This window comes from Salmo salar, chromosome ssa22 (assembly GCF_905237065.1).
Source record: "Salmo salar chromosome ssa22, Ssal_v3.1, whole genome shotgun sequence".
NCBI lineage: Eukaryota > Metazoa > Chordata > Actinopteri > Salmoniformes > Salmonidae > Salmo > Salmo salar.
Genome location: NC_059463.1, coordinates 21,709,322 through 21,727,829, shown reverse-complemented (window position 1 = coordinate 21,727,829; position 18,508 = coordinate 21,709,322). Strand labels below are relative to the sequence as shown.

Here is an 18,508-nt window from a genome sequence, read left to right as displayed (position 1 = left end):
TACTAAAGTGTTTTAGTACTATATCCCTTGACGCAATGATGAAAATAATCATGGCCTCCAAACCCTCAAGCTGCATACTGGACCCTATTCCAACTAAACTACTGAAAGAGCTGCTTCCTGTGCTTGGCCCTCCTATGTTGAACATAATAAACGGCTCTCTATCCACCGGATGTGTACCAAGCTCACTAAAAGTGGCAGTAATAAAGCCTCTCTTGAAAAAGCCGAATCTTGATCCAGAAATTATAAAAAACTATCGGCCTATATCGAATCTTCCATTCCTCTCAAAATTTTTTGAAAAAGCTGTTGCACAGCAACTCACTGCCTTCCTGAAGACAAACAATGTATACGAAACGCTTCAGTCTGGTTTTAGACCCCATCATAGCACTGAGACTGCAATTGTGAAGGTGGTAAATGACCTTTTAATGACGTCAGACCGAGGCTCTGCATCTGTCCTCGTGCTCCTAGATCTTAGTGCCGCTTTTGATACCATCGATCACCACATTCTTTTGGAGAGATTGGAAACCCAAATTGGTCTACATGGACAAGTTCTGGCCTGGTTTAGATCTTATCTGTCGGAAAGATATCAGTTTGTCTCTGTGAATGGTTTGTCCTCTGACAAATCAATTGTAAATTTCGGTGTTCCTCAAGGTTCCGTTTTAGGACCACTATTGTTTTCACTATATATTTTACCCCTTGGGGATGTCATTCGAAAACATAATGTTAAATTTCACTGCTATGCGGACGACACACAGCTGTACATTTCAATGAAACATGGTGAAGCCCCAAAATTGCCCTCGCTAGAAGCCTGTGTTTCAGACATAAAGAAGTGGATGGCTGCAAACTTTCTACTTTTAAACTCGGACAAAACAGAGATGCTTGTTCTAGGTCCCAAGAAACAAAGAGATCTTCTGTTGAATCTGACAATTAATCTGGATGGTTGTACAGTCGTCTCAAATAAAACTGTGAAGGACCTCAGGCGTTACTCTGGACCCTGATCTCTCTTTTGAAGAACATATCAAGACTGTTTCAAGGATAGCTTTTTTCCATCTACGTAACATTGCAAAAATCAGAAATTTTCTGTCCAAAAATGACGCAGAAAAATTAATCCATGCTTTTGTTACTTCTAGGCTGGACTACTGCAATGCTCTACTTTCCGGCTACCCGGATAAAGCACTAAATAAACTTCAGTTAGTGCTAAATACGGCTGCTAGAATCCTGACTAGAACCAAAAAATTTGATCATATTACTCCAGTGCTAGCCTCCCTACACTGGCTTCCTGTTAAGGCAAGGGCTGATTTCAAGGTTTTACTGCTAACCTACAAAGCATTACATGGGCTTGCTCCTACCTATCTTTCCGATTTGGTCCTGCCGTACATACCTACACGTACGCTACGGTCACAAGACGCAGGCCTCCTAATTGTCCCTAGAATTTCTAAGCAAACGGCTGGAGGTAGGGCTTTCTCCTATAGAGCTCCATTTTTATGGAATGGTCTGCCTACCAATGTGAGAGACGCAGACTCAGTCTCAACCTTTAAGTCTTTACTGAAGACTTATCTCTTCAGTAGGTCCTATGATTAAGTATAGTCTGGCCCAGGAGTGTGAAGAGGAACGGAAAGGCTGGAGCAACGAACCGCCCTTGCTGTCTCTGCCTTGCCGGTTCCCCTCTTTCCACTGGGATTCTCTGCCTCTAACCCTTTTACAGGGGCTGAGTCACTGGCCTACTGGTGTTCTTCCATGCCGTCCATGGGAGGGGTGCGTCACTTGAGTGGGTTGAGTCACTGACGTGGTCTCCCTGTCTGGGTTGGCGCCCCCCCCCCTTGGGTTGTGCCATGGCGGAGATCGTTGTGGGCTATACTCGGCCTTGTCTTAGGACGGTAAGTTGGTGGTTGGAGACATCCCTCTAGTGGTGTGGGGGCTGTGCTTTGGCAAAGTGGGTGGGGTTATATCCTGCCTGTTTGGCCCTGTCCGGGGTATCATCGGATGGGGCCACAGTGTCTTCTGATCCCTCCTGTCTCAGCCTCCAGTATTTATGCTGCAGTAGTTTATGTGTCGGGGGGCTAGGGTCAGTCTGTTACATCTGGAGTATTTCTCTTGTCTTATCCGGTGTCCTGTGTGTATTTAAATATGCTCTCTCTAATTCTCTCTTTCTCTCTTTCTGTCTTTCTCTCGGAGGACCTGAGCCCTAGGACCATGCCTCAGGACTACCTGGTATGATGACTCCTTGCTGTCCCCAGTCCACCTGGCCGTGCTGCTGCTCCAGTTTCAACTGTTCTGCCTGCGGCTATGGAACCCTGACCGTTGTCAGCCAACCCTGGGAGTTTTTCCTAGGGAGTTTTTCCTAGCCACCGTGCTTATTTCACATGCTTTGCTTGCTGTTTGGGGTTTTAGGCTGGGTTTCTGTACAGCACTTTGAGAATATCAGCTGATGTACGAAGGGCTATATAAAAATACATTTGATTTGATTTGAAATTTGATAATGTTTATTTTTTTCATTATTTGCTGTCATACATGAATATACTAAGGTTAAATTAAAGGCAACCAAATGATTATTGTTTGAAGAGGACAAACATAAAAGCCAAGTACAACACATAATAGGGGACTTGGGACGCCTCTCAGTTCTGACACAGAAAAATATTTTACTGTACCACATCACACCTCATTGGCTAGTGGTTGTATTTATTGAGTGCTCAGCACCCTGTTTCAAATATAAAAACACATTTTTCACTCAATAGAAATGTATAAAACCACCCACAAAAAGTTGGGATCTTAAAAAAATAACAAATAAACCTGGAAGCCCTTGGGATAAAGTTATTATTGGTTAATAATAACCATATAACTGGCAAAATGAGAAACATCTAGATTTCAACAGAATTTGTTGGTGTGTAATGGTTATAGTTGGAACTGGGGAGGGGAGGGAAGGGAAGGGTCGGGAGAGCTTATCAGAGCCATAGATACAGTATTAAGAGTTTAGCATCTGTGTAGTCTATCGTCTGTGTTGTCACTAAATCAAACTTCCTGTACTCTGTGGAGGTGATCCAGCATCAGTTGTTAAGGACGGAATGTAACCTTTTACATGTAACACTCAAGTCATTTAGCAGATGTTCTTAACCAGTATGACTGTTTTGGGTTTCGCACCCTCAGGGCAGCAGTGTGGGGTCCTTGGCATGGTTTTGCCAGCACACCTGTAGGCCTTTCCTTGACTTTCCCACTAGTTCTCCAAAAGGTGACAGCTACCATGGCAGCATCTCACCTGGCATGGAGACTGGCATCGAACTCCACTCTGGGGAAGGCAGAGTATTTTGCCTGGGCATGTTTGGGGCGTGAGAGGTGTGTAAAATTACAGGGTGAGACTTTGACCTGCCAACATAGCTCAAACACCTCACCTTATTCATCAGAATGTTATATATTTTTTCAATATTATATCCTCACAGGAGGATAAGGCTTCACAGAGGCAGCACTGACCTCTACTCTATGGTACTGAGATGAGGGGACCTAGGAAAGGGGGGATATGGGAGCAAGGTTTGGATGAGATAGGGGGTCAGGAAGGCCCGGTGGGATGAGACTGTGATTACCATATCCCCCAGCATACATGTTTGTAACAAAGCAGTTGTATAGACGGGTTGGCTGACAACGTCACAGAAATTACGAGTGTGCATCAATGTGGCCTTGCTTTGTTATGATTCTGAATGATCAGATAGCTAGCAAAAATGACAAGAAGATGCCATTTTGTGATTCGTAGCTGGCTCGTTTCAGCTAGTTTTATCTTGTTCTTGATACCATATCTTGTTTTGAGGTGTTTTCATTGATTTCATGTCAATGCCAAAATGGCAAAAATTCACTAGCTTGCTAACCAAAAAGTGTAACGATGTGTTTGAGAGATGTCCTCATTGTGCAAATGTATTTATGTTTCAAAAAACATTTGGAGACTAAATACAGCTTACATGTTGTCACAATCAAAGCGAACCCCCGTCTGTTTTGTTATCACTGTTCTATAACCAGTGAGTCGTAATGAAGCAAGAGTGCCGTCTCAGCCTGTGTGCGGAAATCACATTTGATCCAAGACAACGTTTCCCAGCTAGCGCAGTGGATCTGGGCCGATTCCGGCTGAGAGTCGGGGCACTCGGCTGAGAGTCATGTGGCCGACATCATGTGGCCTGAGTGTGGGCCACCTTTGGCAGTATTACTTATGGCTAGGATGCAGGGATTGAGCTCGGGCCTATTCCGGTGTGTGTTATCTGGGCCAAATGTATAACTTGGGGCTCAGGTCGATTCCGGTGAGAGTTATCTGGCCCAAATGTATTACTTGGGGCTCAGGCTGATTGAGGCTACTCTCTGGCAGATTATTACACGGGCTGCTTTATAAAATTAACATTTCATTATACATTTTTTCCATATAAATTCTTTAAGAGTCCTGTGTAGTATTTTAGAATTTTGATACTTTGTGCAAGGCAATTGATAAGCATTAAAAACTTTGTGGATGGAGCCTCCCGAGTGGCGCAGCGGTCTAAGACACTACATGCAGTGCAAACTGCATTGCTACAGATGTTGGTCTGAGACCTGTGCCGGCCGCGCCCGGGAGACCCATGAGGCGACGTACAATTGGCCCAGCGTCGTCCGAGTTAGGGGAGGGTTTGGCCAGCCGGGATGACCTTGTCCCAGTGCGCTGTAGCGACTCGCTGACACGGTCACCAGTTGTATGGTGTTTTTTTGTGGATGGGTATAATTTGTATGTATAAAATGGATAATAGTACTATTTAAAATGACGAAATTGGGTAATTTTGAATACATTTATTTACATTTGCATCAGGCCGCTTCTGGGGGGAGTCTGGTAAGATGCCGGAAAAGTCGGCTGAATTCTGGTAGACGGAAACGGCCGATGTACTTGGGCCAATTCTGGGCAGTCATTCATTTTGATTCTGGGCCGAGTCTGACACCTAATTCCGGGCCGATTCAATCAGTTCCGGCCCCCAGGAAGAGGGCTGCTTCTGGGCCGATTCCTCATTGCTAGCTGGGTTTCCTCAAATTGTCCTGCTACTCTTCCTGTGGTAAGAACAGAGTGGCACAATGTGATTGCAATGACAATAAACGCTTATCACATTGTAATGTAGGCATTCCTTATAGATCCATACAGAGTATATGTGTGTGAAATAACTTGATTTATATTTAGAAATTATGAAGGCTATTCTATAGTATTATATTATTGAAGTGAAAAATAATAAGAAACCTCCATCGTTGTTTTACTGCATCGTTTTTTTCAGCATACAAAACATTTCTGATTTTCTGAATGCACTTTCTTGTAACAGAGTTGTGCCTAGTCTGCATCACATTAAGAGTATGCAATTCCTCTATCTCCATAGCTTTTGACATGATACATTATTACATACAATACCTGTCTATAGCCTACTTATCCTTCTCCTGATGTCACATTCTATACAGTTCTTATATCCTTTTAAGCCTGTCCATGTCTGCAGTGCAACAGGTGGTGGTGGTAGGGGCGGGTTTGGGCTTAGTTTTTTAGCGTCTTGGTGAGGATCTTTTTGAGGGCGGGTCTTTTCTGGTCCTGTGTGGTGTCCTGGTGTGGGTGGGGGGGCTCGGGGTTGTGCAGCTGTTTCATTGGAAGGGTCTTCTGGTCCTTGGTGTCTCGTTTAGCCTGGCGTAGCAGGCGCTTCATGTTCTTCACCTTGTCTCGCAGATGGCTGTTGGCCTTCTCCAGAGAACGCACCTTTTGGGAGAGAGTCTTCACACGCTCCTCCTCCTCAAAGAGGGCCTTCTGCACCGTCGAGCACAGCAGCTGGAAGAAACAGGAAGTCAGTCAACAGGAAGTGAGCAAAATGCTAATTTACCAGATTGAAGTTGATCATAATTGATTCAGATGATGTGTGAGTTCAGAGAATAAAGTCTCAGGCTGTTGTTTAGCATGCTGTTCTATAGTATTATATTATTGAAGGGAAAAATAATAAGAAACCTCCATCGTTGTTTTACTGCATCATTGTTTTAGACCTTTGATGATCCATTGCACAAACTCCAACCAAGTTGTTAACCTAATTCAGTCCTGAATCTTTAGATCCTATGGTTACTCAAGTTCCTGATACAGTCTTAATGTTTGGAAATCTATAATTTACTTCAAAAGGCAAAGATATTCATCTCCTTTCTTTGAAACATATTTCAGAAAACAAATGCTTGCCTTGTAGGGGGATATGCTAAAATGGTCATGTCAAGCCACAATGTATTATGTGCCAAGCAATAGAGATAGAAAAACAAATCTAGAAACTGTTCCACTTCAGTGATGGAAAGTCTGAGACAGATTCTAAGAATTTTTCACCTCATATGTCATGAATTAGACCTAATCCTTTGAACGAGAATACACTGATATTGAGGATGAAAGATATCTGCTAATTTACTGTGTTTCTACAGCTAAGTTGTAGGTGAACATACTATCCAACTGAAGAATATTCCCTTCATTCAAAACACATGACGCACAACTTTAATGATTAACGATAAACACAAGGTAATTTCTTCAAAATGATGACAGGTGTCATCAGTTAACAGTGGTAGTACTGAGGAGAGTAACCTATCATGTTTGTTGATAGTGTTAAATCTTCTAAGACCAACAGTGAAGTCTACTTGTATTTAAAGATATTCCCTGGTTCTTTTGGATACTTTTTAGCCAGTAGTTCTAAAATTCAAAAGACACTTGCACATCTGAGCTATCTTTTTTGCAGATGCATGGTAACAGTTGAATAAGATGAGAATTTTTTTTTTTAAACCCACACACTGCTCTTGATAGTATCACTGCTCTTGATAGTATCACTGCTCTTTATTAATTAAGCTTTATGTTTCGGCCTTCGTCAAAGCTTTTGTACATTTTTTTTTAATTAGCACCCTTATGTAGACATAGCTCCACCCACATCCGTTCAATGCATCGAATGTGGTTGGAGTCAAGGGAAAATAAGTAAGTGTTAGCAAATATAACAATGCGCATTTCATAAATATTCGAATAAAGTGTGTACATAAAACGTATTAAACACATCTGTAAAACCACAATGAGGACATCGACCCATCAAGCAAGTTTTCGTAAATCATTGGGTACAGCGCAAGAAAAACGTCAGAGTCATCTGAAGTGGAGGCATTAACTCATGTTCACATTTACAAAATAACATGCATGGGCATTTCATCATTAAGACCTTCAGGAAATAATGTCTGGAGGTTGAAAATCCCATAACATTCTCTGTCACTCAGAGTATTATTTATATCCCCTCCCCTGTCTGATATCTTAACTTTCTCTGTGCCACAAAATCTAAAAGGTAGAAATGTCATGTTTTTGGTCATTAAAATGTACTGCAAATGGATAATCCCTGTCGTTTCTCCTGATGTTCAATAATTCTCTGTTTCAGAGAACGAGAGGTTTTACCTACATAACACAGCCCACATGGACATATAATCATGTAGATAACATGGGTGGTGGAGCACGTAACAATGTCATTTATTTGGAACTGTTTTCCTCTATGTCGGTGGCAGAAACTTTCACACTTCATCATATTGCTGCACTGTGCGCAACCTCTGCATTTATAGCTACCATTCGGAAGACGGCGTAAAAGAGCCTGGCTCATTTTATTTTGTGGCTGGCTGTTGGCATGGCCTGTTGATCGCGTAAATTGCGACCTCTCCTATATACAGTGCATTCAGAAAGTATTCAGACCCTTTGATTTTTTCCCACAATTTGTTATTCTAAAATGAATTAAATACTTTTTCCCCCCCTCATCAATCTACACATAATACCCCACAATAACAATGCGAAATGTTTGCAAAAGTAGAAAAAAATATTATATATATATATCTTATTTACATAAGAATTCAGACCCTTTGCTATGAGACTCGAAATTGACCTCAGGTGCATCCTGCTTCCATTGATCATCCTTGAGATGTTTCTACAACTTGATTGGAGTCCACCTGTGGTAAATTCAATGGACATTTATTTGGAAAGGCACACACCTGTCTATATAAGGTCCCACAGTTGACAGTGCATGTCAGAGCAAAAACCAAGCCATGAGGTCGAAGGAATTGTCCGTAGAGCTCCGAGAGAGGATTGTGTCGAGCAAGAGATCGGGGGAAGGGTACCAAAAAATATCTGCAACATTGAAGGTCCCCAAGAACGCAGTGGCCTCCATCATTCTTCATTGGAAGAAGTTTGGAACCACTAAGACCCTTCCTAGACCTGGCCACCCGGCCAAACTGAGCAATCGGGGAAGAAGGGCCTTGGTCAGGGAGGTGACCAAGAACCGGATGGTCACTCTGACAGAGCTCCAAAGTTCCTCTGTGGAGATGGGAGAACCTTCCAGAAGGTCAACCATCTCTGCAGCACTCCACCAATCCAGGCTTGATGGACAATGGCCAGACAGAAGCCACTCCTCAGTAAAAGGCACACAACAGCCCGCTTGGAGTTTGCCAAAAGACACCTGAAGGACCATGAGAAACACGAGGAAGGAGGAGGAAACTTGACAACATCCCTACAGTGAAGCATGATGGTGGCAGCATCATGCTGTGGGGATGTTTTTCAGCAGCAGGGACTAGTCAGGATCGAGGGAAAGATCAACGGAGCAAAGTACAGAGAGATCCTTGATGAAAACCTGCTCCAGAGCTCTCAGGACCTCAGACTGGGGCAAAGGCTCACCTTCGAACAGGACAACGACCCTAAGCACACAGAGAGAGAAGCATGGGATAAACTCCCCAAATACAGGTGTGCCAAGCTTGAAGCGTCATACCCAAGAAGACTCGAAGCTGTAATCGATGCCAAAGGTGCTACATCAAAGTACTGAGTAAATGGTCTGAATACTTACTTAAATATGATATTTAAGTTTTTATTTTTAATACATTTTCAAAAATGTCTAAACTATTTTTGCTCTGTCATTATGGGGTATTGTGTATAGATTGATGAGGACCATTTTTTATTTAATCAATTTTAGAATAAGGCTGTAACGTAACAAAATGTGGGAAAAAAATCAAGGCTTATGAATACTTTCTGAAGGCACTGTAAGTTGTTTGTCATAAGATATGGTATCTATAGCTCTATCGATCACTCAGTAAATAGAGAAAAAAACAATGCGGTTTTGTCAAATAGCAGTAGGCCAGATTCGAACCTATGCCGTCACTGTATACAGTATATAGTATATACAGTATGTGCTGGAGGCTGCGTCATTACTGCTAGACCAGCCAGGACACTCAGCAGGTAACTCTTAACAGAAAATTCCAGGTAACCAAAACATTTGGAAGGAGAGATGGAGCTTGTTTGCCTGAGTATTTTTCATTCAGACCAGAGGTACCCAGAGTAAAGTCCCCATTTCCACATCTTTCTGTCATTGTTATTGGAAATGCCAATAAATGCCACTAATCATAAGTGGCACATGAATGATGTATCACTGTGGTCATAATGGTAGGGACCCAGGTTCCATAGAATCATTGACATAATATGCAATCTTGACACTCATCTCTTCATTAATACATTTATTTCCAGCCTTAGTGGAACATTTTCCCATGTTATTAGAGGGACATCAAAGGTTTTTGAGGGAAAACAGCTGTGGGTCCCAGTTGAAGATACCTCCATGGGCATGAGATTTTCAGTCTAACGCAGGAAATTGACGACTATAATCATAACATCATGTGTGTTGGGTAATTATCATTCGTTTTACATGTGAAGACCCTAGAATGTCATTCTTACACAGCAGTAACAGTCATGTCTGTGTGGCATGATGACAGTATATGATTGCGTTGTGCTGTCACACAGTCCAGCCTGTGGGCCTAGCCATTCCTTTCAGTTATTTTGTAATACGAGTGTAATCATAAGAAAAACATTGTGCATTTCCTTGGCTTTGCCTCTGATTACAGATTTGAGCTGAGATGTGGTCATTAATGGAAATAAGCCAATTCTTATTCCTTCATCGTGAAAGAAGGCTTTTATGTGCAGTTAGCACATGATTGGAAACAGAGAAGACTGATGTAAATCTTGAATTCAATGAATGGCATCTAAAGACATTGAAATGGCAGATTATTCGTTTCTATAAAGGGACCGTACAGGACTCTATGATGTAATCACTGGCGTTGATCTTGACACTGGAACTCTGAGGTGAACCATGGATAGGTTATGGAGAAATGTGTAGACATCAGCATGTTTACTAGCATTCAGTATCTTACAATGCGTATGAGGCACACTTTTCCCTCAACCTACTTCAAATCAGGACCACGGGACAGGGCTTTGAAACTGATCCAATAATTTGGTCACACTTAATTTGAACAGTCCAGATAGTCCATCTGTAAATGCTCTAAAGATGGTCCTACTATCAACAAACTATCTGTCGCTAAGCAACTGCTTGCTAAGGTTACGGTTAGGATTAGGTTTAGATTAAGGGTTAGGGTAAGGTTTAGGGTTAAGTTTAGGGTTAGGTTAAGGGTTAAGTTGAAATGTTACTGTAGAGCATCTAAAATGCCTGTAGAGCATCTACAGATGGACTACCCAAATAAAGTTTTACCAAAATGTTTTACCTACAGTACCAGTCAAAAGTTTGGACACACCTACTCATTCAAGGGTTTTTCTTTATTTTGACTATTTTCTACATTGTAGAATAATACTGAAGACATCAAAACTATTAAATAACACATATAGAATCATGTAGTTAGCAAATAAGTTTTAAACACATCTAAATATATTTTATGTTTGAGATTCTTCAAAGTAGCCACCCTTTGCTTTGATGACAGCTTTGCACACTCTTGGGATTCTCTCAACCAGCTTCATGATGAATGCTTTTCCAACAGTCTTGAAGGAGTACCCACATATGCTGAGCACTTGTTGGTTGCTTTTGCTTCACTCTGCGGTCCAACTCATCCCAAACTATCTCAATTGGGTTGAGGTCAGGTGATTGTGATGGCCAGGTCATCTGATGCAGCACTCCATCCCTCTCCTTCTTGGTCAAATAGCCATTACAAGTACAGTCTAATAGATTTCTGTTCTGTGCTCATTGTAGAAAACTCCATAGATGGATAAAAAACCTGTATGCCTCTCCTTGTCTCTCAGCCGCATCCCACTCTCCAGTCAACATACTCTACTCTGCATTGACACTTAGAGAGAGAAGCACAGCAGAGCTCTAACTAAGGGGAGTCTGACTGTCTGCACCATCAGAGCAAGGCCTCTATCCACCACCTAAAGAATTCTGGTCTCCCAGCCACAAAGAACAAATTACACTTACAAGCCTCTCCTCAGTAGACATTTGAAGATTGTGGTTAGCCCTGACTACAAAGCCACTATTAGGGATGTAAAAAATATTTTCACATGGCCATCCCCTTGTACTGTAGAAATGATTTACATACATTTCCCTCTCATAAAATGTACTCAAAAAGAATGATTACCACCACAAATAACAATAACTGTAGCAACCCTGTGTTTATAAGTGTGGATATTCGACTTGACCACTTCTCCCTGTTTGTCTCATTACACTACGAACAGAGCTGGCTGCAGACAATGATCAGCTAGTGGGAAATCAGATAAAAAAATGTTGATGCTATGTATACACTGAGTGCACAAAACATTAGGAACACCTGCTCTTTCTATGATATAGACTGACCAGTTATTGACATCACTTGTTAAATCCACTTCAAGCAGTGTAGATGAAGGGGAGGATACAGGTAAAAAAAAATATTTGTAAGCCCTGAGACATGGATATTCCTCTATATTCTTGTGGATTTATATTGAACATTTGTGCAGATTTGAATGATTTTATGTATGGTATGATTGCTAGTTAACCTTGTAAAGTTCATGCCCCAACAAATGGAGGCTGTTCTGAGGGCAAAAGGGGGTGCAACTTAATATTAGAAAGGTGTTCCTAATGTTTTGTACACTTAGTTTGTGATGGCAGAGTATGCAAAACAAATGTGCACCCAATTGATACAAATCATCATGATATCATTCTGTCAGGAAGGCCTACTTTGCAGTCAACATTTAAATAGTAATGTTTTTGGGGAAAAATGTGAAAATTTCAGCATTCATGGCGGGTTTTATAGAGCCAATAAGCATATATATATATATATATATCTTACCTTTAGAAGTGTTTACTTCAGGCTGACTACTAGCATCTTTTGAGTTGCAATGTCCCATAAATTGAATGACCAAATAAACCTAAACTACCTACAAAATTTGTTTTGCAGCGACACAATTGGAAAGGAAGGCTACAGCTAAAAAAAAATTGATTACTTCTGCAATTCACAAATGATTCCCATGATTCGATTCACCGCGATGTCACCAAACCCCAACTACTACAATTGGGAAGTACTTTATTCAATTTGAAGCAAATAATCATTTAAAACAAATAGTTTCATATAAATTAATCAATTTTTTATGTGAAGAGATTTTAATGATTTTATGTGTGGTATGATTGCTAGTTAATGATTAATGATTGCTGTTGCAGATCTGGACAAAATTGTCACGGCTGTCAAAAGGATCGGACCAAAGTGCAGCATGGTTGTAGTTCCACATATTTATTTATTACGTGAAACGTTGCGATACACAAATAACTACAATAACAAAACCAACAAACCGTGACGCAGAGAGAAATAAACACTACTCAAAAAATAATCACCCACAAAAACAGGTGGGACAAACATCAGCTTAAATATGACCTCCAATTAGAGACAACGACAACCAGCTACCTCTAATTGGACATCATACCAAACAAAACCAACATAGAAATACAAAACTAGAAACTGAACATAGAAATACAAAACATAGACAAACACCCCCTGTCACACCCTGACCTACTCTACCATAGAAAATAACAACTTACTATGGTCAGGACGTGACAAAAATCCACCTACCACTATTATCACTATGGATAGAGGGCAGGATAGAGTTGACTGTATAGCAAGTGCACAGAAAAGTAATGGAAGTACCAAAACACCTTGATAGGGGAGGCGCATGCAAGCAGATGAGGAAATGTGGCTGTAAGGAAGAAATTATATAGTAAAACCTGCAAATGGTGCATGTAAAACAGGGAAAAGATTCACTACCCTCCCCTGTATCCAATAAATACACAATTTCACATAATCCTCCCCAAAGCAAAAATAAAATCCCCTATTTCGGATCAGCCCCCCCCCCCCCCTGTCAGTTAGCAGAATGCTTTCTGGATAGCATACAATTCCATTCCCTGTGAAGTGGGGGCTCCTATTCAGTGGCAATTTTAGCATGTAAATCTTGGTGGGACAAACAAAACAAACAAATTGGGGGGTGCATACCAGCAAAGCCACTACACAACACAACACTAAACAATGCATTAATTGCACTATAAAGGTGACAAACGGTGACAACAAACTGTTAGGGCCTACATAAAGCTATCCCAACAGCAGAGTTCCAACAGCAGTCCCAACACTTTACCTCTGCTACACGTGGCTATCTGCGGAGCCTTGTCTGGCAGCAAAACAGTTAATTCAGCCTAATTTACTAGCTTTTAAAAAAACATATCTGACATGGCTGACATGCTTAAACAAATGTGGTTTCTACTGACAATTGAGATGTACAAACTATGGCATAAGGGGACGACAAGCGGATAAGAGGCAATCTGTAAATTTTGATTAAGACATTAATGAGCGAGCTAGGACGGATTTAGTCAATATAACTGTTTGTTCAGAACATACTTACAGTGTTCTCCCTGTACATCAAGTCAGAACCGTAGGATAAATAAAGGGGGCATATAAGCCGACAATGAAAGCTCTTACAATATTTGATGATTACATTTCTCTAAAACAGGTTATAGGCTACATGTGCACCAACAAGTCAGAACGGTAGGCAAAATTCAGAGGGGAAAATAGATCAAATTATTAGGGTGAAGCACATGGGCTACTAACAGTTTACTACAAAACATACCTCAGTATTACTTTCTTAGCTACAGTATACATATCTCCCTGGCATATTACATAATTTATACAGCAGCATACAAGACATTTTTGGACTCAACTTGCTGTGCTGTACTCACTTGAACAGGAATGAGGTGCGGCGGTCCTTTGTGGGCAAATTTTGTCAAACTTTATCATCAAAGCTTGGCATTCTCTGGATTTATGTTGCTTTGAAAACATCTGGGAACTCGGGAAAAAAACAAGGTTGAATCATGATGACGTCAGTGATCTTCCGGGAATAGCTTTAGAATGAGGCTCGAGTTCCCAATTTACAATTTGGAAGTTGGATAACGGTTCAAAATGTATTTTCCCTGTCGGAGCTAGTTTTTTCCTGAGTTCCCAGTTGTCTTGAACTCACTGAAGTCAGATTTCCCAGTTCTGAGTTAACACTTGTTATGAGCACGACAGAAATCATGCTAGATTGACAGCATGGCCAACGTTGAATGTTTATAATTTTAAGCATGGAAAGAGAACCTTAAACCGAGAATTGGGACCACACACCTACTCCAATGAATAACAGGCTAGTGATTGCTTTGCAATGCTTACAGTTAGCCACTGATTCCTTCCAAACCACTCATTGTTGAAGGTGCGATTTCCAACTTGCTGTATAATGTTTATGTCCAATGCCCGATGAGCACCGATACTTTTTATCTATAATTTCTCTTCATTATTTCACTTCATATGACAAGGATTAAAAAGGATTTGCCAGTAGATTGTTGACTTCAAATCAAACTGTTGTGTCATCGGCAAACTTAATGATGGTGTTGGAGTCGTGCCTGGCCATGCAGTCATGAGTGAACAGGGAGTACAGGAGGGGACTGAGCAAGCACCCCTGAGGGGCCCCTGTCTTGAGGATCAGCGTGGCGAATGTGTTACCTACCCTTTTACTTCTAGCTAAGATTTTGAAAGTATGTCCAATCAAAGCTACTGTAGATATAACGTGATTTGACATCATTTTATCTGTGGCCAATGACCTTGAGCCTTCTTGGATTGGCACTTATAATGTAACTCTATGGTAGCTCCCAAGGGGCTTGAATTTTGTAGCTCTACCCATAGATTTGTCAGTGATGTAGTGTCCCCATGTGTGACAGAACACTAAGCCAATCACGGCGCAACTAGAGAACATTACCAACCCCTACGCTCCACATTTTCCGCTGGCTGCCCCACCACCACAGAGAGCACTGAGCTAGGCTGAAACACCTGCATTTTGGAGCTGCCTTACTCAAGAAAGCAAAAAAGAGACCATGTTTGTATGATTGAATGGAGGCTTTATTAACTCAAGTATCATTAATATTTTTTGGGCTAAAAATGTGGGGCTCAAAACACCACTGCTCCTATTGCATTCTGTTTCATTATAGGCACTGTTCACTGATTGGGGGTTAAGGGGAGGTTAAGCTAAACATAATACTATGCAGCACTACCTTTTACTAAAATCTTCCTGTCTATCAAGTGCAGGTGATCATGGAAGACTTGCTACAATATGCAACGCTGCATGCTACCTCAGCCATGGGGAATGGCAAGGAAATTTGATCAGCTGTATATAGTGTGTCTGTCAAAGGTTTCCTGCATGTGTTTTGATGAGATTCTTCCAACCTAGGTTGTTTTTCTTTGCCGATCTTGCTCTTTGGTGGTTTAGGAGATGCTGTTTAAGCGATGCTGTTAAGACTTTTGTAATAAAGGCACACATAAACAAGAGCGATAGATAAGTTTAATTTGTACCCGGCTGTCTTCCTGAGCCTCCCACTCTGGGGTGTAGGTGTGGACTGTGATTCCGGCCGTGCAGTTGGAGAACTGGAAGAGGCTGGCGAACATGCGGTGGTTCTCTGGTGTGTCTGGGAAGATTGGGTCTTGGAAGTTAACCCCATGGGGGATGATGTTGTAGTTCTCATCCATCCTGAGGAACACAGAGAGACAGGGGATCAAGATGCATTGCATTTGAATTCCACACACACAGACACACTCTCATACTGTAAGGCTTTGAGACTGAAGTGTGGCAGATTTTGTGATACTGCCGTTGGGGTTTTAGACTGGGTTAAAATAACATGTATTTTATCCTCCTCAGTGTGTGGCTTTGGTATCTGTTTATCTCAACTATGCTTTGGGCCACAGCTGTCTAATAAAACCTCCAATCGTGTGACACGGAGGGGAATACCCGTAGCATAACAGTTAGAGCACCTGCAGTAAAATATTATAACAATTCTTCAGCAGCTACACAAAAACACTTAAGTATTACAAAGGCATTTGGCAGCACAATTACATTTACCTCCAGGTGAAACATTGAAAGTTCACATCCAAACTCATCTAAACTAAGTGGCATACTCTCTCTATGTCTCACATCCTCTCTTCTTTCGTTCTGTTGTTTTTATTAATTGTGGTGTTTAAACCATGTCACTCATAACCTCTCCAAGCAGACATCTGCACACACACACACATATCCACACACACACACACACCTCCCATCAAATGAAGGAAGTCTGTTATCACATCTCTCAAGGTGGCAAAATACATATTAATACAACACCATGGTTACCCTGGCATAAAAGGAGGAGAAATGACACACTTATTTGGTCTGCCTCTCGTTAAGGGCACTGCTCCTTTCTTTACTGTGAGCTTTGGCTGCTTTCCATGGGCAAGCCTGAGGAAAAGTTCAGATTTATGTTTGTGCTACTCAATTACAGAGAATAGATCACGTAATGGCCTGCAGAGTTTATTATAAGTAATAATCAAGCCTACATTGCGGTGAAGGAAGGACACGTGAGTTCTTCCATGGATTGTTTCCTAATGCAGGAAAATGTTAAATGGCCTGGTATGACATCATTTTGAATTATAAAGCTGGAAGGAAATTGTGTGTTTGTTCAAACAGATAGATTTTTAATGTGATTATCAGGAGTTAAACAGCTGTGTTATTCAAATGATTCAAGCAATCAACATCTGACAGATGCTTGAACCACTGTTCTTCAGAGAAAACTTATCTCATGCATTCTGTTAGGTTCAAATAATGACGGTCAGCACAGAACAGTATATGTTACAGTATCTTCTCCAATCAACAGCTTCCACACCCCCCCCAGTCCATGCATCTAGACTCCATCTAGGTTATGAGTGACAGTAGCTGCATGCGAGAATTGTTACATTGGGTTTTGAGGGTAGTGAACGAAAATTTAGTATGGCACAAAAATACAAAATAAAAAGGCACCTCATCTATGTGTGTGTATGTGTGTGCATGAGCTCTATGTTTGTATGTTTTTGTCTGACCTAGACAGCCTGATGTTTTGTCCCTACAGCGGGGGTCACTCATAACGTTGATAATGATGGCCAACTCCGGCACTGGAATGTTAGCAGAGGCAACACAAGGTCAACCCTAAGAGCTACAGTGCCTTCGGAAAGTATTCAGACCCCTTGACTTTTTCCACATTTTGTTACGTTACAGCCTTATTCTGAAATGTATTACATTTTTCAAAAACTTTCTCAGCAATCTACACACAATACCCCATAATGACAAAGCAAAAACAGGTTTAGAGATTTTTGCAAATTTATAAACAGAAATACCTTCGCTATGAGACTCGAAATTGAGCTCAGGTGCATCCTGTTCCCATTGATCATCCTTAAGATGTTTCTACAACTTGAGTGGAGTCCACCTGTGGTAAATTCAATTGATTTGACATGATTTGGAAAAGGTACACACCTGTTTATATAAGGGCCCACAGTTGACAGTGCATGTCAAAGCAAAAATCAAGCCATGAGGTTGAAGGAATTGTCTGTAGTGCTCTGAGACAGGATTGTGTCGAGGCACAGACCTCGGGAAGGGTACCAAAACAGTTCTGCAGCATTGAAAGTCCCCAAGAACAAAGTGGCTTCCATCATCCTTAAATGTAAAAAGTTTGGAACTACCAATACTCTTCCTAGAGCTGGTCGCCCGACCAAACTGAGTAATCGGGGGAGAAGGGCTTTGGTCAGTTAGGTGACCAAGAACCTATGGTCACTCTGACAGAGCTCTAGAGCTCCACTGTGGAGATGGGAGAACCTTCCAGAACGACATCCATCTCTGCAGCACGCTACCAATCAGGCCTTCATGGTAGAGTGGCCAGACGGAAGCAGCTCCTCAGTGAAGGGCACATGACAGCCCGCTTGGAGTTTGCCAAAAGGCACCGAAAGGACTCTCAGACCATGAGAAACAAGATTCTCTGGTCGGATGAAACCAAGATTTAACTCTTTGGCCTGAATACCAAGCATCACGTCTGGAGGAAACCTGGCACCATCCCTACGGTGAAGCGTGGTGGTGGCAGTATCATGCTGTAGGGATGTTTTTCAGCGGCAGGGACTGGGAGACTAGTCAGGATCGAGGCCAAGATGAACACAGCAAAGTACAAAGAGATCCTTGATGAAAACCTGCTCCAGAGTGCTCAGGTCCTCAGACTGGGGTGAAGGTTCACCTTCCAACAGGACAACGACCCTAAGCCCAGAAGCCAAGACAAAGCTGGAGTGGCTTCGGGATAAGTTTCTGAATGTCCTTGAGTGGTTCACTTGAACCCGATCAAACAAATCTGGAGAGACCCGAAAATAGCTATGCAGCAACGCT

General features: G+C 41.7%; 1 protein-coding gene across 1 annotated transcript in view; it reads right to left on the bottom strand.

The window, feature by feature from the left end:
• Positions 1 to 2,659: 2,659 nt before the first annotated feature.
• Positions 2,660 to 18,508, bottom strand: part of ccdc3b (coiled-coil domain containing 3b) — a 43,027-nt gene continuing 27,178 nt past the window's right edge. The window contains exons 2-3 of the mRNA XM_014166755.2: positions 15,652 to 15,826; positions 2,660 to 5,791 (exon numbers count right to left, since the gene is read on the bottom strand). Coding sequence (XP_014022230.1) covers positions 5,507 to 5,791; positions 15,652 to 15,826 — 460 coding nt within the window. The 3' untranslated portion in view covers positions 2,660 to 5,506. The remainder of the gene's footprint in view (positions 5,792 to 15,651; positions 15,827 to 18,508) is intronic.